We start from the raw sequence: 22,015 nt of genomic DNA, 5'->3' as shown, positions 1-22,015 counted from the left end.
AAATTGACGTCTCTGGAGATTATAATATATTTTATTTCTCGTTTGATTACAATTAGTTATTTGATTTTTATTATATTATTTTTTTATTATTTAGTAGTATTTTGTTATAATCAACTGATATTGAAGAAAAATTGCTTTTTCCTTAATATATAAAAAAAATTTAGCAAAAATTTAAAAAACAGCTTTAAAAGATATGTTAAGTGCGTTTTTTATGAGTTCAAGTTTCTAAGAAAAAATATTATTATAATATGATATAAAAAAATTTTGGCTAAAATTTTTAAAATTTTTATTGATAAAAAAAATTAAAAAAATAAAAATCTAAAAATATATAGTATCAAAAATTAGTATCTAAAAATAGGTTATCTTTTTTGCTGTCTATCTAACAATGAACTTTTATTAAGCTTAGGCTAAGGTAAGTCGAGTTAAAAAGGTAGTTAATTATTATGTTGAGAGATAAATTAAACAGCACTCTTAATCTCTTTTTAAATGATTTCATTTATTTTAAATTTTTAATTTTTTAAAAAATAAGAATTTTTATAATAAAATAATTATTTAATTTTGAATAAATAAAATTCAATTTCTTATAATTTTTGTAATATTTAATAAATAAATAATTTTTTTCTTATCTCAAAAAAAAATTCACTTATATTTAAAAAGTTAAGCATCAGTCTAGTAGCATTTCTGTCTGCAGCGGTAGAGCTTCCGATAACACAATCACAGTCTTTTTTTTAATTGAATTTTCTGTCTACTATTTTTAAATATTTTAAACATCATTAATATATAAATGAATAAAATATTAAATTGATCCCTTATGTTTAGGTATAATTCTATTTTAGTTCTTAAAGTTTAAAGTGTTCTATTTGAATCCAAAAAAATTTTATTTAAATTCAATGTAGTCCCACCGTTAACGAAATGTCCTATATAACAACAGTGCAAAAATAAAGTCGATAATCTGGAGAATAAATACAAGTTCCAGAAGGCAAAAAAATTAACTGTAGATACATCAATACATTTATTTATCATTTTTCTTATAAATTAAATAAAATATTTTCTATAAAACTAAGAAAAATAATAAATAAATATATTGATGTATCCACAGTGAATCTTGTGCCTTTGGAGTTTGTATTTATTCTTCATATTATCAACATTATTTTTGTATTACTGTCATGTAAGATATTTCGTTAATTATTTAATTTTGACCTCACGGTGAAACTACATTAAATCTAAATAAATTTTTTTTAAATTTAAATAGAACACTTTAAACATTAAAGATCAAAACAGAATTAAAACCAAACATAAATACCAATTTAATACTTTATCATATATAAATTTTCTCATTTCATCCACCAACATTTGAAAGAATGTCAACGATTAATTTTTTTGTTCTTTTTCCAAATTTTCCTTTGCATCATTAAAAAAATGGTTGATAAAACTAATAAATTTAGTGTTCTTTTTCTTTAAAATATTATTATCACTTTAAAAATTTAATAAACTGAAAGTTTGATATATATATATATATATATATATATTAAATTTTTAATATAACAAAAATTTAAAGTAACAAATAATCAAATATTTTAAAACGGAAAAAGTAGTATTCTTTTTTCAACTCCTCTGTGGGTCCATCACAAGATAGGTCTATTAATATTTGATATAAAGTCCTAAGCCCTAAATACATAGGGTAAAGTCTAAAGTGAGGGTGTCTTCAGCAATTTATCCTTGAGTGAGGTTACATCGACCCTTTCTTTATATACGTCTAATAAAGTATTTGTGGACTGCTTTTTTCTTTTTAAAAAGCATGATGATTGATGTTTGATGAATCGGCCTTTTCATGAAAATACATAAAAAATTATAAACATTAGAAATTAGTCATTAAATTAGATTTATTAGGTCATTGTATATATTTATACATGTTTTATACATTTTCATTTTTATAATAAATTACTAAAATAATTAAAATATTTTTTAATAGAATAATCATATTTTTTATAGCAAAATAATCAAATTTTGTTATGAATACTAAAAATTTATTATTATTATTATTATTATTATTATTATTATTATTATTATTATTATAAATCTAGTTTGATATTATTTTATAAAATTTGACCATAAATAAAAATATGTTGTTAATTTTTATATATTTTTATTTGGAAAATTGATTTTTTAAAATTATCTGCAAGTAAAGAAAACAGCCCAATCATATTCACGTTGAAGTTGAACCTACCTATATCATTATTCGATTAAAACTACACCACAAATACATGCTTTTTCATTCGGATTCTCATCATCACATGATAAAGTAACATGGAGCATTTGTATGTTACAGCTGCATAAAATTATTCGTATATGATATTAATGTATAATTTATATTTATTTTATTATTAGATAAAACAAGAGATTCAGATAAAAAAAAAAAATTCATCCATTCCCCATGATATGTAGTAACATATCAATATATAAATAGATTGAGATACTTTAATTTATATTTGGTTACAGCCTATCTTCAAAGTATTCTTCCTGGGTTTTTGCTAGGTTAATAGTCAAATTAATTTTTAAAAGATAAGATATTTTTTAAATTTATTTTTAAAAGATTTTTTTAATCAAATTGGTCCTTCAAAAATTACGAATTAATCATATTTGTCCTTCAGTCACTTCATTAACAATTTTTTTTTAAAGATTGATGTTGTAAAACGTCAATTAATAACATATATAATACCTGATATGTCTAATTGAATATTGACTAAATATATTTATAAAAATTTATTAATTTTATTTTTTTTTCAATTATACAAATCTTATTCCTAATATGACCTAGCTAGTAACTAAATTGATAAATTTTTGTAAATATATTTAGTCAATGTCTAATTGAACATGTTATGTGTCATATATGCTTTCAGTTAACATTTCACATCATTAATCTTTGACAAAATTTGTGAGTGAAATAATCTTTAAAGGACCAATTTGATTAAAAAAATCTTTTAAGGACAAATTTAAAAAATGCCTTATCTTTTAGAAACTAATTTAACTATTAACTCTATTTTTAAAATACACATAAAAGATAGGAGCTAAAATAACTTTATTTACTTTGAATTACTATGAGGTACGAGAAGAAAAAAATATAGAAGAGTATAATATAAAACAATATTTTAGATAATCATTCATAAAATAAATATAAAAAATAATTATTTTTGCTAACATAACAATAATAATATTTTTTTATAAGTAATGGGTCGAACGTCCAAAAAAACAAACTAAATAAAAATTATTTTAGAAAAAAAAAATCATCCCAATAACAACAATCATAAAACAACATTTTAGATTATTATTCACAGAATAAATATAAAAAATAATTATTTTTACTAACATAATAATAATAACAAAATTTTTTATATCTTTTGATAAACAGTAGGTCGAACGCCCAAACAAACAAACTAAATAAAAATCACTTTAAACAAAAAATCATCCCAATAATATTAACCATAAAACATAAAGAAATACACGAAAATAAATTATAAAAAATATGAGAGTCAAACTATAAATTGTACCCATGACTTTATCCACACAACTATTTGCTTCTCTAAATTTATGTTTAATCTCCCGGTTCCATAGATGATTTATGAGTTTTATGAGTTCACAAATTTTATGATTGACAATAACCTAGATGATTTAAGACAGTCAAAAAGTTTTTTATATTGAAGAGACGTAAAAATTTATCCTTTTATCAAAAATAAAATCTAAAGTATGAAAACTTGAAAAGTGGGATTCACTAGATTTTTATCCACCGTTCAGTGGATTCACAGGTCAAAATAAAAATCACTCAAGTTTAGTGGGATTCTCATTCTCGCCCACTACTAATGCCCATTTACCTTCTCTCTATTGGGAATGGATCCTCTCAATTGTTAAACAAAAATTGAGAATATAAAATGTGATTTCTAATTTTTTATTATTTTTTATATTTATTTTAGTTTTATTTATAAAATTAATTATAAAAAATCACACTTTATTTCCTCAATTATTAAAAAAAATTGAGAGAATCCATTTCCCTCACTACTAAATATCCTATAACTAAATAAAATCCCATTTTGTTTTCAACTTTTTCAAAGGAAAAAGTGAGAAACAAAGAAAAGAACATGTTCTCGGTTTCCCTTTATATAGAGTTCACCTTCATTGCAAGTCAATACTTTATGTTTCAACTCTTATGTCTAATGTGTGATACTTTATTTAGATATGCCCTAAATAATGTCTAATACAATAATGAGTTTGTTCATAAATATTCACCAAAACGAAAATTTTTAAATTATTTTGCATAGAATATTACAAACTTTTATAGTACTCATAACATCTTTTAAGCCATTTTTTAAAATTATTTTGTATAGAATAAAATATATTTTTTAATTATTTTGTATGGAATAAATTTTTTTTTATTTCTAAATTATTATTGACTATGTAGAATATTTTATTTAAAATTTGAGTACATGCATGTATTTACCTAAGTTATTATAACATTACAAATTTTTATAGTACTCCTAACATTTTTTAAACCATTTTTTTTAAATTGTTTTGCATAGGATAAAATATTTTTTGTAGTATAATTTTAAAAAATTTATTAAAAAATATTCATGAACTATTAAAAATGGACAAAAAAGTATTGTATGGAATTCGAATTGATAACTCATTAATATTTTAAAGAAGTCTCGTAATTAAATATTTTGTTAGTTTTTTTTAACGTATGAAATAAAAATATATATTTTTTAATTTTTAAATTATTAATTTTTTAATAAATTTTTTAATTAATTTTTTTAATAAATTATTAATTTTTTAACAGCATAATTCGAATTATACCATGAATTACTGTGTGTAATTCGAACCAAACTGGTTCGAATTAGTGTGTCTGTCTGTTTGTGTGTAATTCGAACCAAGGTGGTTCGAATTATGTGTGTGCGTGTGTTTCTACATAATTCGAACCAAGCTGGTTCGAATTATGTGTGTGCATGTGTTTGTGTATAATTCGAACCAAGCTGGTTCGAATTATGTAGAAATGGAGTTCGAACCAAGCTGGTTCGAACTACATATAAACGTGCATTGGTGGATTCATGAAGCAATTTTCGTTTTGGCTCATTCACGTAAATTCATTTCTCCCTTGGCTTATTTTTGTTTTTTACCCTATTCTTTGGATACCTATTGAGAATATTAAAAAAAAGGGATAATTTTATTTTTTTTATTATTTAATACATTGAAAATATTTTATTCATATTTTTGTTTTCATTATTTTCTATTTTCAATTATTTATTTTTTCACTAAAACATCTAAGCCTAAGAAATACTAAAAATAAGAACAAGAAATAAAATAAAAAAACTAAACAAGCCCTTAGATTTTCTAATTTCTAATACAAAACTTAACTTTATTTTGAAAAAAGTTAACAAGTGTTTCTAACTTTTTAAGCAAAATCCAAAATAATAATTTAAATATCTAATTAATTAGTATTTTCTTAACAATTACCAAGTACTCTTTTTATTAACTAAATAATAATTTAAATATCTAATTAATTAATTAATTAATAATATCTATATTTTTATACAAATACGAAAAGTGTAAGGTGTGAGAATAGTATTATTAAATTTTTTTAAATTTAATTATTCTGTTGGTCCTTATTTATTAATTTTGTAATTTTTTTGAATTGAGTTCTTATACTGTTTTTAATTTTATAATTAGGTCTTTTCTAGTCTAAAAAATATTAGAATTAATTAAATATTTTGTTGCAAATTAAAAATATCTACAATTAAAAATCTAATTAAAATTTTGAGAAAAATATTCAGTTAATTTTATTATTTTTGACGTAAACAAGTTCTAGTTATAAAGTTAAAAGCAGTATAAAAATTTAAATAAAAAATATATAAAACTTAATTATAAATTTGATAAAATTATATAAATCAATAGAAGAATTAATATGTTTTTATGTGTAGCCGTGTAGGCTAGGTGTTAAACTTGAATTTGTATATATTTAAATTTAGTTATGATTCGGTTTTTGTCATTGGCATGTGGGTCCCCCCTATTATGCACTCAACCAACAACCATATACCTCAGGTGACTCAATTTATCACTTTGATCTTTGTTGCATCATTCATTCATTATACTCTTTGCTGCTTTTTCTTCTTCTGCAAATTCAAGCATAATATTTGACTCAAACTGGTAATATAAGTTTTGTCACTTTCATTTCTATGCTGATACTGATTCTCATCAATGAATTGAAGTACTTATTTGCATGGTTACAAAGTTTGTAATTTATTTCATTAAATTGCAAAGTTACAAATAAATTTAGTCATTTACTTGTCACTCTAATAAGTTGCATGAAAGCTTGTATTATTTTATCAAATCATTACCTTGTTTAATTTTTTGTGTTTGAAATAGTTTATCTTAATCAAAAATTTTGTCAACTTTAATTTTTAATCCTCTTGGAACCTCTAATTTTGTCAACTAAGCTGATTTTTTCTAATTTTTTCAGGCGAAGTTTATAATATGTTTCAACTCAAAATATTTTCAAGTTGGTTGATATTTCTGAGTGTATTGAGGCACAGTTATCCAATCACAGATCCTGATGTGGAAGGTAATTAATTAAATTTGTCCACGTAAGTTAAATTCTTATTGAAAAATTATTAGGGTTCTCAGCACTTACACTGATGTGTTAATTGAATTACAAATTATTAACGAGTGTTATAATAATAAAGATACGATTAATTCTTCCATATTTATGTTAACACTTATCAATTTTGGATGTTCATATATATACAGGGGAAGCATTGATTGAATTTCTGAGGGCCCTCAATGATTCCAATAATCAAATTAAAGATTGGAATAGTTTTTTTGTGAGCCCCTGCTACAGTTGGTCTAATGTTGATTGTAGCAACAAACATGTTATATCTCTGTAGGTTCAAAATCTGTATATATATATTCTTTTTTTTTGTGTTCCCTTTCTTTTTCTTATTTGGTTTTGAGTTTTGACAATGCATTAGTTGCTTCTTGCAGGAACTTGGCATCAAAAGGATTTTCTGGAACACTTTCTCCCTCAATTGCCAAATTGAAATACTTGGTTAGCTTGTATGTTGTTTCTGTCATAGATTCACATTTTTTTATGAGATTTGATAATTCTGATATTGTACGAATCCAAGAATCAGATTACCATAACTTATCTCAAGTACATTTTCCTGTATGCTATAAATGTTATTGTTCATGTATAAAGTGCTCACCAAGTGTTTGATCAAATGTTATTGACTTATTGGTATATAAAAGTTACCTGGTGGGGTACTCTTTCTACATGCAGGGAGTTGCAGGACAACAATCTTGCAGGCCCTTTACCTGACTACATCGCCAACTTAACGCGCCTCGAATATCTTAATCTTGCTGACAATAATTTCAGTGGTTCTGTCCCGGCTACTTGGGGCCGACTTTCGAGTCTAAAGCATCTGTACTTTTCCAAAGGCCTTTTCCTCCTTAATGTCTAAAAAGGATGCTCCTTCCAATTCACAATAACATCACTACAATCTGAATCAAGATACATAAATTTATGAATGTACTAAACAGAAGTTAAAATGAACGTTATTGTAACCGGAGGTAGTATTAGAACGAGTTTCTCACGTGATGATTTCATTTGTGATCCAGGTTGTTGAAAGGGAATGACTTATCTGGACATATTCCAGATACAATTGCAAACCTTACTGGATTGGCAGAATTGTAAGAACACTACTCATGATTGCATGAAACTTATCCTTATATTGTATACACTATGGCGCTTCTATATATTTTATAAATGTTTTTTATTTCACAGGGATCTTTCATCTAATGGTCTTACTGGAACTGTCCCAATACCACTCTTTTCAATTCCAATATTTAAGTAAATCTCATTACAACTTCATATACAACTTGTTGAGTATTTTCTGACTTTCAATTGATGTCCCTCTAATCTTCATTTTTATTGTATTTTAATTTTCAGTTTTTCGAACACACTTCTTCGTTGTGGCTCTAGCTTGGATCAGCCTTGTGCTTCTAAACCTTCACTTCCTGGTTTGTTTGCATAAACTGCTATGTTCTGTCCACATAGCTTTAAGTAATGTTTAAGAAAGAAGAAGTGGTGCTTATATTTTTCCCTCTTATTGCAGGTTCAACCAACAAACCAAAACTTGTAAAGATTGTTGGTTTTGCAAGTTGTGGTTTATTTGCACTGATAATTCTTGGGGCTATCTTTGTATATAGATACCATCACATGCACAGACATAAAACTGATGTCTTTTTTGATGTTTCAGGTAAGAAAAAAAAAGCATTCCCTTCAATGCAAGTTTCTTTTCTCATAGCACACATTAATAACAAGTAAACCACAAATTTATCTGCTAATAAAGTTTGAAATGCTGATAATTTCGTCCTGAAAGAATGAAACAAGCACATGATACTTGAAAGACACTTCTTTACAAAATTTCACATACCCACGTTATTAGAAACGAAATTTTCACATACTAAATTTTTCTTAACTAAATTGTCAACCTATAATATGTCTCTGTTAATTATTAATTAAAATGCAAAAAAACATTTGTGCACATATATGTATATGAATGATTTTAGATACCTTCAAAGCATAATAAATGTGATGGCATCTAGAAAACTTATAACAGAAGTTAAGTACCTTATGAAATTTGCAGGTGAAGATGAGAGCCAAATTTCCTTTTGGCAACTGAGAAGATTTTCATGGCGTGAACTGCAACACGCGACTAAAAATTTCAGCAAAAGCAATGTAATTGGCACAGGAGGATTTGGAAAAGTATATAAAGGAGTACTCTCAGATGGCACAAAAGTGGCTGTGAAACGCCTCGCCGATTATCAGGCTCCTGGTGGAGAAGCTGCATTCCAAAGAGAAGTTCAACTTATAAGTGTTGCAGTTCATAAGAATCTGCTAAGATTAATTGGATACTGTACAACCTCAACTGAAAGAATCCTAGTGTACCCTTTCATGGAAAATAGAAGTGTAGCATATCAATTGAGAGGTAAATTGACATTTTACCCCTAATATATTGCAGTTATCTACATTATCATGTAGGTTCAAACTTCAAGGTAAATCATATTGGATTGTAACACATTTGTGTATCTATATATTGCATCAGATTTAAAAGAAGGTGAGAAAGGTTTAGACTGGGCAATGAGGAAAAATGTGGCATTTGGCACAGCACATGGATTAGATTATTTACATAATCAATGCAACCCTAAGATAATTCACCGTGATTTGAAAGCCGCAAATATTTTATTAGATGATAACTTTGAAGCTGTTCTTGGAGACTTTGGTCTAGCTAAACTTGTTGATACAAGGGTGACTCATGTTACTACTCAAGTGAGAGGCACAATGGGTCATATAGCACCTGAATACTTGTGCACCGGAAAATCATCAGAGAAGACTGATGTGTTTGGATATGGTATAACACTTCTTGAATTGGTCACCGGTCAACGCGCCGTTGACTTGTTTCGGCTTCAAGAGGAGGAGGAAGATGTTCTTCTGCTTGATCATGTAATGTCTGAATCACACCTGCTTTATCATTATTTAATTAACTTTACTACCTGCTTAGATAGGTGGTGTTGATCTTAGTTCTACTTAATTGATTCTCTATAAGTTGAGGTTTTGAATAGAAAAATAAGTGGATGAACAAAATTTTATTTGGCCATTGATTTTGTAAATATAATTCTTTTTAGTCCTCAACAATTTAAAATTAGCATTTTGGTCTTTGTAACTGTGTACTAGTAGTTATTTCAAGTTCCATTGTTACAAATTTGCTAACCTGTTACAATATCGTGGCGCGTCATGTGGTCATGATAATGTGACACATTAGCTAATTCACAACGATGAGACTGAAATGTAGATTAAGTAGTGCAATATCGATAACCAAAACAGTGATTTCAAAACGTTAAGGACTAAAATAAATCGTGCATACAAAGTCGACACCCAAAATGAAATTTTAGTTCAGTTACCTTGTTTACCTTTTATGTTGATGAATGTTATGGAAACAGATAAAAAAACTATTGAAGGAAGACAGGGTGAAGGACATAGTAGATAGAAACCTAGAGACATATGATTCAGAGGAAGTAGAGAGAATAATTCATGTTGCATTGCTTTGCACAAGAAACTACCCAGAGGAACGTCCAACAATGTCAGAGATAGTGAAAATGCTTCAAGGAGTGGGTTTGCAAGAGAGATGGAATGAATTGGAGCAACATAATAATGAAGAAGAGGTTAGTAATCAACTCATGTCTCACCAGTTTGTTTGGACTGCTGAATATTCAACCCTTGATCAAGAAGCTATAAGGCTTTCAGCAGCAAGATAAAAAGGGCATAGCTACCTGATGATGGGGTCTAAATGTATGTGTTATTGTAAAATTAAATATAGATATATATATTTGCGTTATTAGGCTATGTAGAAAAGCTTGTAGTATTTATATTTGTATAGAAAGATTGCTAATTATTTTAATTTTGTACTGAATTACTGATACTTTGGTACATAAATGTTTTAGAGAAAATGCATGCATTGTGGTTTCTGAAGGCGAGGGAGGAGCATTGGATTTGGATCATGAAACTTTTATATGAAGAAACGGCATTTCAACAAAAGTTTGAACATGATACAAGCATATGAGGTGGATTTTGCCAATGAACCCATGAAGGGTGGAAGTTCATTTTATTATTTACTCCTATTGGAAGTAGAATACATCTTTTTGTACAGAAATAGCGTTACAAATAGGTTAAGTTCATGAATTTGTGAATCGAATTTGAGCTTGAATTTAAATTTGTATATTAACTATTAAGTTAGCAGACGAACTTAAACTTAGATAAATTTAGCTCATAACTCATAAATTAATTCGATTATTTTATATATAAAATTATAATTATATATTATTATTTATTATAAATATTTACATTGATAAATATATCAATCATTTGTATACTTTTAAATTTTAATAAATGTGAAACATATTTTGTAATGATCTTTTGATATAAAGATTATAATTATCTTTATATACATAGAGAATTATTATGATAGAGGAGATGGGCTAAATGCAATATATATAGTTAAGAGTCTTTTTTATATATAGTTTATACTCTATAAAAATTATGTGTATCTTATTTGAGTAAGTTTGTGATTTTGAACTAACTCGTAAATTTGAGGTAATTTGTTGATTTTTTTATGAATTGAATTTAAATCTTACATTCAAACTTAATTGTTAATGAATTGGGTAGTCAACTGAATTTAATTTTTGTGAGTTAATTTTGAATTTAATCTGACATGATCCGACTAGTTTATTACCACTCTTAATTTCAAAAAAAAAAAAAAAAAAACATGATTTAAAGCATAGATATAACATTTAACTTGATTTTAAACTTTTTACCTACTAATTAGCCAGATCATGAATTTCAAGTTAGTTTCTCACTTTCTCTACAATTTTGTCTAGGCTTGACATTGTTAATTGTTAATTGTTAATAAGATAACTAAGAAGTATTCCACTTTATATTTTTTCCCTAAAGTATTGCTAATCAATTAATATTATATATAAATTAAAAATTAATTACTAAATTAATTATTCATATTAAATATATGTTATAATATAAAATACACATTAAAATATTCAAGACCAATTTTAATTACATTTTTTTATTTTTAATATTGGATTAATAATGGTATTTTTTTAAATTATGATTTACTGTGGTATTTTTCTAAAATGGGGGATGATTTAATGTACGGAGTACAAATTGGACCGATTTTTAGTTACATAAATTGGACCGTCCGATTTCTGTTGAAAAAATTTAAAAATTTTGGAGTACAAACTTCTAAAATTTTTTAAACACAAATCGGATGGTCAAATTTGTGTACCTACTATTATTTTAAAAAACACCAAAAAAATTATCATATTAAGATATAATACCCATTCTACTTCCATATATATCCAAATTTTTTAGCTTTTTAGTTAAGTTTGATCCAATTTTATTATGACTCGATCAAATCCAAAACTTAAAAAATTGGTCCGGCTAAACTATTCAACCGGATCAGGACTAAGGTTTTGGTTTTCTGACTTCAATTAAATCCAAAATAAAAAAAAAATGAATTAGAAGTTTTGGCTTTAACTAAAATATGTAAGAAAGTTGTTAATGTAATATGTAAGGTTGTTGGAACATTTTTTTTCTATTGTATTATGATGCTGCAACATGGACTAGCTGTTTTCAGTTTAAGCCTAATAATAGTAAATGATGTGATAGAGATTAAAAAGTAATGAATATTTTTAGGTTATGTTTTGTTAAAAAATAAAATTATTGTATTCAAGTAAGGTTTTAACTTATTTAAAAATCATGATTATCTTTATTTTAGTTTAGTGTATGTTGTCTTGACATATTATATAATCTAATTTAAGTCTAAAATATCAAGATATATAATCTAAATTCGATTTTTACATCATTTAGACTCAGTATAATTACGATTCAAAAAAGATAAAATTGCATTCCTGTAGTCGGATTAATCTTTGAATAAATTTGATTTTATCTAATATTTTTGTTTGTTAAATTTAAAAAATTAAATTCCACCAAAAATTTTAATGATTATTTTCTACACAAATATATAATTTTTTAAATTTAGATTCTACAAATCTCATTAAAATTTAGGATTTGGTGTTCGATAGTTGATACATTATTTTGGTAAAAAAAAAAAAGTAAGACTACATTTTAATCCTTTTTTTTTGGTCTAGCTTTTAATCCTTTTTTATTCAGTTGAAAAAAAATTATGCGAGGATTGAATGGTTGGAACTGTGGAAGGACTGAAGGACAGCCTGAATCATTATCAGTGGTGATTAGTGAGTGAGGATCTGCGAGTTGTCGACGAGTTACCGAGTTAGGTTTTGAAAACTCGCTCATCCATGGCTCGGAGCTTGTCTCGTTCGCGTTCACCTTCCCACAGAAGAAGATACTCTCGTTCCCCTGTTTCTCACCGTCATGCTCACTCTCACTCTCGAAGGGATCGAACATCCTCAAGGTCCGCTATCAATCTTCTTCTTCTGTAATTCCATTTCCAATCTCTTCGTTTTCGTTTCAACTTTGCTTTTGAATCATGCGATTAGTTCCGAATTTTCAGGCGAAGAAGCCGATCCCCTAGCCACAGGCGCCGCAGAAGCAGAACGCGGTCACCGTCTTCGCCGAGGCGCCGCAGAAGGCACAGAAGCAGAAGCACTTCCTCGCCCTCTCCTCCTCCTCCTAAATCGCGCAGTCCCAGTGTCGTTGCGAACCATCACAAGCTCAAAAAAGACGAAGAAGAAAAGAGAAGGTAACTGATTTTTGTTATTTATGCCTTCATTTATTTATCTATTTTGTAATTTGTGTTCGTGATTTTGTTCCTGAATTGGTTGATAATTTAGTGTGTAATGTTGGTGAGAAAATGTGAAACGAAGAGAATTCTATTGGTTGAGACTAGCAATTTCTGATTCGTGCTTGCTAGTTTGAACTTTAATTTACGAAGAATACACCTCGCTGGAAATTCGGTAGGTTGAAAATGCGTGATAATTTTATATGAGAAATTAATGCATAGCAGTTATTCAATGCTTGCTAGGTTTTTGGGGACATCAAATATAATTTCGAGAGGGTGAGCCTTTGTATTTCTACAGTTAACATGAATATGAAGATATAAATCTGATAGCAGTTTGGAGATTCGGTATGTGTGCGAATTAGGATAAGCTTGTTTTTGTCTGACAAATCGATTATCATCAAAAGCTTCTTGACTGTGAGAGATTTTTTTAAAATGGTTTTAGAAAGTTAAATGTAGCATGCTTGCAATCTAGGTAGATCTTTTGGAATGAATTTCCTTCTTCTCTGAGGGTAAGTGATGCCAATTTGAAAATGCAACAGGTTGTTTTCATTCTTCGCTACTGGCTTTTCTGAAGGAAGCTACTGCCTTGTCCAACTTGTTTATTAGGATGAAACAATTGCTGCATCGTTTATCTACTGTTCCACTTGAAACTTCATTTGTTATGGATCAGAAACTTGTTAGAGAGGTATGCCTTGTGAGCATAAAAAGCTCATATTTTCCAAGTCAATGGATGAACTGGCTAGAAAAATATTAAACAAATGTGAAAGTGAAGCCTTTATTTTATCTAATTCTTGTATGGATCTAGAAATTATTATGACTTGCTTGTGGAGTAAGATTTTAGGTGTTTGACTTCGGTTTGGTGCAGAGTTAGTGATTGTTTTAGAGAACTTTCCCTTTCAGATGTGTTGAGAGATTGCAAAGTTATTTTGATTTTTTATTTTATTTATTTCCATTGTTAGTTCTTGTTTCTGCAAGGAGGATCTCTTGTTGTCCATTCTGTTTGTATTATTTAGCTCTCTATATTAATACTATGCTTTTATCTTAAATTAAAAGATTGATTGTGTTCTTTTTCATCAAAGAACATTTATTTATCTTCTCAATATTTGCATTTGCTAGCAGGCGTCAACACGAGGAGGAATTGAAAAAATTGGAAGAAGAGACCGCAAGAAGAATCGAAGAAGCAATTCGAAAAAATGTTGAGGAGAAGCTTGATTCAGAGGAAGTTAGATTGGAAATAGAAAGGCGCATAGCAGAGGGTGTGAAGAAATTGTTTGATGATGTTGAAGTTCAACTTGAAAAGGAAAAGCAAGATGCTCTTAATGAGGCTCGAAGGAAAGAAGTAAGTAGGCTAACTGGGACTTTCCTTTTTCTTTTACCCGTCTTTCTCTGCTAGTGGAAAGAAATATCAGGGGCAAGTCATTACTTATTCTCTAAAGCCCATATTATATATAGTATTATAGTGCGAGAGAGTTTCAAGCACTAAAATTGTCATATTTTCAACAATTGTTTTAGTGTGAATAAATTTTGTAGTAATCTTGGTACCTTTGAGTATCTTTAAAATATGGTCAAATCCCTCATCCTTAAATGAATCCCTTTCAGTGTCCTATATTAATCAAATTACTATGTTAGACAGGAAATGCTATTTCCAGGTTTAATTCTAGATTAATACTGAACCTTCTTACATAAATAACTATCTCTTTCACTATCTTCACTCCTTAACACTATCAATCATCAGGAAACTGTACTGAACGTGTGTCTGTGAAAAGCTTGACCAATATATTACTTTGCCATTTGCATCTGAAAATTAGGACCAACATATTTAGGATGAGAAGGTTTTGTTGTTGTATCTAAATTTGCTTAATGTTCTTAAAATATGGCATTCTTCTAGAAATGCAGGTTGAGGTCCTAATTAGTTTTCTTTTTGTTTTTCTGGTCTCATAACATCTTTATGATACATGTATGATTTCAAAGCTTAAGAAAAGAGAATGTCCTCATTTGGTTGGGGATTCTTGATATGATGCAGGAACAAGCTAGAAAAGAGAGGGAAGAGCTGGATAAGATGCTTGAAGAGAATAGGAGGAGGGTGGAAGAGGCTCAGAGAAGAGAAGCCCTAGAGCTGCAACGAAAGGATGAGGAACGGCAGAGAGAATTAGAGATGATCCAGAGACAGAAAGAGGAGGCTGCTCGGAGAAAGAAGCTGGAGGAGGAAGAAGAACATGCCAATCGAATGAATTCGTTAGGTAAGAACAAACCTAGGCCTAAATCTTACGGTTTGTAGTTATCTATTTATTATTATGTATTGTCCCTGGGGTCCTTCCCCAACTTGTTGTAACCTTGTTAAAAACCATGGCTTGCAACTAATTTATTTATAAAATTATAAATATTCTGTATTCTAGGTGCTATGCTCAATTTTATTTGTGTTGCATGACAACACTACTGTCCCCCGGCTTGGCTGGAAGCTACACCTAGCTGGTTTCAAATTTTAGTTTGGAGGCAGTAGCTGGTAACCAAAAATATACCATAGGTCTTGTGTTAAGATGTGAGAAATACTCGTCATCTTGTAGTGTGTCAAAATTATCCATAGCCACTTGTTTTTGTTCTTTGAATAATTTTCAAACATTATACATATATATGAAATCAAGTGGTTGAAATTTGGAAATCTTTTTTGGCATATATCAAACTTTCTCCTGTGGGATACAAGTGTTTCTTGTAGGGCAGAAGCATGTTTTCTATACCTACCAAAACTATATGAAGGAGCAAAGGAAAATACAACAGCCAAATAATACCCCTTTTCTTTGACAGGCCAGTACTGCTTCACAATGAAAGGTCAACAATTGGCTTTGAATAATAGAAAATCAAAACCTAGTTGCGCTGTTAGAAGCCTTGTTATCTAAACTTATTAAGAGTGCAAGTAATTTTTATGGTGAATTTCTTGGGAGGACAATTATATGCAACCTGTGCATGTAGCGTATTTGAATTAGGGTTGTGATATTTGTTATCTAGAAAGGTCAGACATATAAGTGCACCAGCTTAGAAAGTTTTCCATGTTTGCAGTACTTATTTTCTAAAATAATAAATAGTTTGTTTGACACATTTCAATTAGTTCTCTTATCTGATGTCATGATGGGCAGGTTATCTACATTAGAATCAGATGATTTACAAGTATATTTAGTTACTTTGTTGAAATTAAAACCGGTGATCATTTATCAATCCACACATCATATGCTTCTCTATTACAAACCTAACCATATGGACTTGCTTAGAACTTTTAAACTATGAACTTTCAATATGATGTAAATGACTAAAAATATTCAACCACTAACGTATCTCAGGGATTAATTTCTCCAATTCTTACTTAATTGATTCCTCTTCCCAAGGTTGTTCCCCTTTTTCCTATTCTTGAGGGAAGGTTATTCTGAGATCTCATTTAGGTGTTAAGAGCCGAAAGAATTGATTGTGATCGAGTGAAGTATCACCGAGTAAATTGTAACGAACAGCACCTTTTGGGACCCTTGTTCTTTCAGAGTTGGGTTCTCCCAACAACAAACACTCGTTACAACCCATGTAGGCTTTTTATGAATTGATCTGTGGTTCAGTGACAAGAAATTGAAATGAAGTGAGTTGCATGATCATCATCTGATGATCTTATAAGCTCAAACTAAAGCGTATTGTTGGGTTATGTTGGAGACTTATAGGTTCATAGTTAAATTGAGATAGAGGAATGATGTATCAAGAATGGCACTCAATACCAACAATTAATAATCATATTCATATCATGCCTGAATCGAGTAAGAGGTAACTTTACTCAATGGGAACAGGTAAAAAATGCTTCCGGACCCGCCAGAACATTTACCCTTTTCTTTATTAAAATTGTTTGGTGCTAATGTAGGTGATCTTCCTAAATCTATCACTAATTGGATTGCGCCACTCAAGATCAAATGGACACTTACTAACTGAAAATGGGAAAAAAAGGTTAAACAAATTCCTACGTGGTAACTAAAAAAAAAATCAACATATTACTTGTTGGGAGTGGATCTTCATAATTGATTTTTTTTTCTTTTTCTCCTTTCTGTCCTTGATTGACACAGGTTGAGTCCTATTATATGTCTTACAAGACAAGAGTGTCCAAATTCCAATCAAAATAATAATAACCAAAGTATTATCATATTTGAAGTCTGGTGTTAATTTTTTTTAACACAGCTGGTGTTAATTATTGCATAGCATGATTGTTATTGTTCAAAACTTGAACGAGGTAGCTATGGTACACAATTAATTTAATTAAATATAAATGTAAATAGATGGACACTTTGATATAATTTCCCAAAAACAATTAATTTAATTAAATATAAATGTAAATAGATGGACACTTTGATATAATTTCCCAAAACACATAAGGTTATTTCACCAAAAACAAAAAAAAAATAGACTAAGGTTATGACTTATGAGTAAACCAAAAAAAAAAAAAAAAAAAAGACTAAGGTTATGATATTGCTCCATTAATTCTGCTTGGGACAAATAGGTCATGCTTTCATTCTAATTATAGGGAATCATTAGGTTAAGTGATCATTTGGTTTCCAATTCCCCCCTCCCCCCCCCCCCTGGCGTTTCTGTTAATTTCTCAAATTGTGTATGTTGTTTAAATATTTAGCAGAATACATGATAATGGATAATTGCTGAAAAAACAAAGGTGTTACATACTGGTATGAAGTTTTGACCAATGCCCTATAAAATTGTAAATATGAAGGTTTTGTTAATAGATTGCCATATCTTTGTCTTATAAGGTCTTCTTACCTAACTAAAAAAAAGGATCGTCAACCTACTTCTTTTTCCTACACAGATGCGTGGAATTGAAACAAAGCTACTTATTTATTCATTTATGTTATTTTTTAAATTTTCTACTCCTTTAGAGCAATTGGTAAACATGTTTGTCCACCCAACCTATCAAATCCAATCCCTTCATCACAACTCTATACAAAAATTTAATCATTGATGAAACTAAAGAAAGAGTAAAACCAAAAAGGGTAAGGATAGAGGGAATGACTGAATGACAAGCTTGTTGTATAGTTTTTATATACTATGGAAATAATATAGTGCTACACTTTATCGATGGTTTCCATGATTTATGTGAAGTATGTGGTTCACCCAATTCATGATCAACATCGATAATAATAACCACGGTCCATTGTAATATAATTACGCTTAGATTGGTCAGCCATATTTGATGCCTCTTTGAATATTTGCTCAACAACAAAAGAGAAACCTCACAAAATATTCAGTCATATTGATTTAAAATTGGACCAGTATTTTTTTTTATCGAATTTATGATGTTCCTAGAATGAGATATGTCCCATTCAATAATAAAAAAATATACAATGACTTAGTATATAATCTAAAAATAAGTATAATTAATATATTTCTTGATATTTGAATAGAACGTTAACAAAGTTGGTAAAATAGTTTTTAATCCTGCAATAGTTCAACTTTAATTTTTTTCTACTAATGTAATTTAATGGGTAATTTATACATATATTTTTTTATAAAATCTTAAAAGAATTTAGCGACATTCTTAGTTTTATTAATAACATCAACATTGAAAATACCTAAATAGTTAAAAAAAAAAAAACATTTTTTTCTCTCAATTGATTTTGTTAAATGTGATATCACATTATATAAGATTTAAGTGAGACGAAAAAAGAAAATATAATAAACCTTTTGTTATAGTATGAAAAATTAAGAAAAATCTATTTCTAGCCAAGAGAATGCCCTTTGATATTTCAACTTCCACACTCATCAAACTCATTTTCATTTCTCTCTCTTCTCTTTCCCTTCAGAACAAAAACTATTTCCTTCCTTCATAATAATTTCCCTTGTTTTTTTCATGACAACCAACCCTGAACTCAACCTCTTCACACACACACTTGGTCTTCTCCAAGAAAGAAAAACCCTTTATCTTCTCCTCCATATTAGATGGAAAAACGTTACAATATATGACTTCTTTTTCTCAAGTGTGACTAAGACCATTTCTCTAGCACATTATTAGCTACACAACCTTATATGCATATACATTAATACATTAATATATATATAAATTACACATACTTTTTTATAATCCTTGTTCTTCACTCTATTCACTTCATTATATTTTCCTTCACCATTTCACCCACAAAAAACTCATCATAATAACCACAATGTCTAAATTGAAATCTTCATCATCATCTTCAATGTTACTTCCTCCACTTCTTCTATCTCTTCTCCTCATTGTTCCAACATTCTCAACATCAAGAAAAGTTCTTGATGAGAATCACCATGAAGGGATCATCAGAGTCAACCTTCGCCATGTTGACTCCGGCAAGAACCTAACCAAGCTGGAGCGTGTCCAACACGGCATGAAGCGCGCCAAGAGCCGCCTCCAGCGGCTCAACGCAATGGTAACAAAAAAACAATCCCAATTCTCTAAAAGCGAAGAACTAGATTCAGATTCAGAATCAGAATCTGAATCTAGTTCTTCGCAAATCCAGTCTCCAATACACGCGGGGAACGGGGAGTACCTAATGGAACTAGCCATAGGTACTCCTCCAAAGTCGTACCCCGCGATATTGGACACTGGTAGCGACCTCATATGGACACAATGCCAGCCTTGTTCCCAATGTTACAAGCAACCAACACCTATCTTCGACCCCAAGAAATCTTCGAGTTTCTCGAAGCTTTCTTGCGGAAGCAATCTATGCAACGTTCTACCTTCCTCCAGCTGTAGCAGCGGCGGCGGCGGCGACAGCGAAGGCTGCCAGTATATGTACTCATACGGCGATTATTCCGTCACACAAGGCGTTTTAGCAACGGAGACTTTTACTTTTGGCAGTTCTAAGATTAAAAGCATTGGATTTGGATGCGGCGAAGATAACCAAGGAAGTGGATTCGAACAAGCTTCCGGTCTAGTCGGACTAGGCCGGGGGCCATTATCGCTTGTTTCGCAGCTCAAAGAGCCGAAATTTTCGTATTGCTTACAATCCATTGATGACAGAAAAAACAGTGTTCTTTTGTTAGGATCATTGCCGAAAACGAAAAACGCGAAAGGAGCTGTAACGACACCGTTGCTTAAGAATCCGATGCAGCCTTCGTTTTACTTCCTTGATCTGCAAGGAATCTCGGTTGGTGGAACTCAATTGAGCATTGAGGAATCGACGTTTGAACTCGGCAATAACGGAAGTGGTGGCTTGATCATTGATTCAGGGACAACAATTACATACATTGAAGAAAATGCTTTTGATGCATTGAAGAAGGAGTTTGTTTCACAAATGGATTTGCCAGTGGATAATTCTGGATCAACGGGGCTTGATGTGTGCTTCAGTTTGGAGTCTGCTACGGGTCGAATCGAGGTTCCGAAACTTGTTTTTCACTTCAGAGGTGGGGATTTAGAGCTTCCTGCTGAGAATTACATGATTGGTGATGTGAATTTGGGTGTGGCGTGTTTGGCTATGGGTAGTTCTTCTACTGGCATGTCAATATTTGGAAATGTTCAACAGCAGAATTTGTTGGTGAATCATGATCTTCAGAAGGAGACTATTACTTTTGTTCCTACACAGTGTGATCAGGTTTAAGAGTCTTGTAATTTGGTGAATCATGATACTTGTTTTGATTATTATTGCTTTCTTTCTTCTTCTTCTTCTATGTTATTGTTGTTGCCTCAGAGAAATTATTGTTGTTGTTATCACTATTCAATTTCTTAATTGTTTTAATGATCTTAGCATTTTCATGAAATTGTGATTATATCTTTAAAATTTAGGGTTTAATTAAGACGAGTTTTTATTTTTTTGTATCTAAAAATGAGATGAATTTATTATTTATCACTAGACCAAACCAGTGTAACAAGATGGAATGGTTGCTCAACATCCCCACCCACCTTCAAAATGCTTTTGAAAAAACTAGTTTACCACTATGGAAGTGTTACTATTTGTTTTTTATTTTTCCTTTTCCTAGAAAAAAAAAACATATTACAAGAAAATCAAGAATCTTATAACTTTTTGTATTAAATATTGCAAAATATAGTCATTCATTAAAAAACATCATTTGTAATGATTTATAGAACTGTCACTATAAAAACTAACTATTATGATAAGGGAGTTCAGCATTTTATTTTTTTTATGTGTTAGCCTTTCAATATGAGACTCTTTTTTCAAGTATTTGTTCCTCAAGACTTATAACAATTAACTTCTTAATATTTTTCTTTTTAACCAATCCTTGCGTTTATAAAATAGCACAAATGTACTATTTAGAGAATAACAAATTTATCTCCTTCTAGGTTGGTCATTTTATTAAGAGAAACATGCTTATGAATCCCATAAAATATAATATTATTTTGGTGCCACAGCACATGGAAAGTTAAAAGTTAAAACTTAAAAGAGATTAGTGAATTTGCATATGGTGTGTAGCCATGAGAATGTACCATTGAATACTTAGCTCAGCATAAGTAGGGCTATGCTAATTTTAAGTACAAGCTTTGATTTTTAAGTTTTAAATATGTAGCTGTGTTAAAATTTAAGAATACATGGGAATCAAACAAACTACTTCAAGTGCATGGAATGACTTTTATATATTTTTTCTTAGTTAGGCTTACAAATACCGAAATAAATGTATATGATTTT

General features: G+C 29.4%; 3 protein-coding genes across 9 annotated transcripts; all 3 read left to right on the top strand.

Moving 5' to 3' along the window:
- The first annotated feature begins 6,096 nt into the window (after positions 1 to 6,096).
- On the top strand, positions 6,097 to 10,953 carry LOC112772402 (probable LRR receptor-like serine/threonine-protein kinase At5g63710). 2 transcript variants are annotated; one of them, XM_072224587.1, is made up of 13 exons: positions 6,097 to 6,192; positions 6,506 to 6,607; positions 6,793 to 6,925; positions 7,027 to 7,098; positions 7,322 to 7,465; positions 7,660 to 7,731; positions 7,826 to 7,891; positions 7,991 to 8,061; positions 8,157 to 8,300; positions 8,691 to 9,032; positions 9,150 to 9,547; positions 10,045 to 10,266; positions 10,546 to 10,953. In XM_072224587.1, exons 2-13 carry the CDS (start codon positions 6,520 to 6,522, stop codon positions 10,570 to 10,572), a joined length of 1,779 nt encoding a protein of 592 aa, XP_072080688.1. In that variant the 5' UTR covers positions 6,097 to 6,192; positions 6,506 to 6,519; the 3' UTR covers positions 10,573 to 10,953. The 2 variants fall into 2 exon arrangements, with proteins under 2 accessions (XP_072080688.1, XP_025673122.1); XM_025817337.3 differs by having other exon boundaries at positions 10,045 to 10,393.
- Positions 10,954 to 12,677: 1,724 nt separating this feature from the next.
- Positions 12,678 to 16,482, top strand: LOC112771927 (uncharacterized). Of its 6 annotated transcripts, none has more exons than XM_025816781.2 (5): positions 12,678 to 13,046; positions 13,146 to 13,334; positions 14,493 to 14,712; positions 15,397 to 15,613; positions 16,176 to 16,482. In XM_025816781.2, exons 1-5 carry the CDS (start codon positions 12,931 to 12,933, stop codon positions 16,265 to 16,267), a joined length of 834 nt encoding a protein of 277 aa, XP_025672566.1. In that variant the 5' UTR covers positions 12,678 to 12,930; the 3' UTR covers positions 16,268 to 16,482. The 6 variants fall into 6 exon arrangements, with proteins under 6 accessions (XP_025672566.1, XP_072080696.1, XP_029151065.1 ...); XM_072224595.1 differs by having other exon boundaries at positions 15,770 to 16,482; XM_025816780.2 differs by having other exon boundaries at positions 12,688 to 13,046; positions 14,490 to 14,712.
- Positions 16,483 to 19,177: 2,695 nt separating this feature from the next.
- Positions 19,178 to 21,131, top strand: LOC112772496 (aspartic proteinase nepenthesin-1-like). Its single transcript, XM_025817459.3, has one exon. It carries the CDS (start codon positions 19,562 to 19,564, stop codon positions 20,969 to 20,971), a length of 1,410 nt encoding a protein of 469 aa, XP_025673244.1. The 5' UTR covers positions 19,178 to 19,561; the 3' UTR covers positions 20,972 to 21,131.
- The last annotated feature ends 884 nt before the right edge of the window (positions 21,132 to 22,015 follow it).

The sequence above is a fragment of the Arachis hypogaea genome, chromosome 18 (genome assembly GCF_003086295.3).
Source record: "Arachis hypogaea cultivar Tifrunner chromosome 18, arahy.Tifrunner.gnm2.J5K5, whole genome shotgun sequence".
Classification (NCBI taxonomy): domain Eukaryota; kingdom Viridiplantae; phylum Streptophyta; class Magnoliopsida; order Fabales; family Fabaceae; genus Arachis; species Arachis hypogaea.
This window is presented reverse-complemented; position numbering and strand designations above follow the sequence as displayed.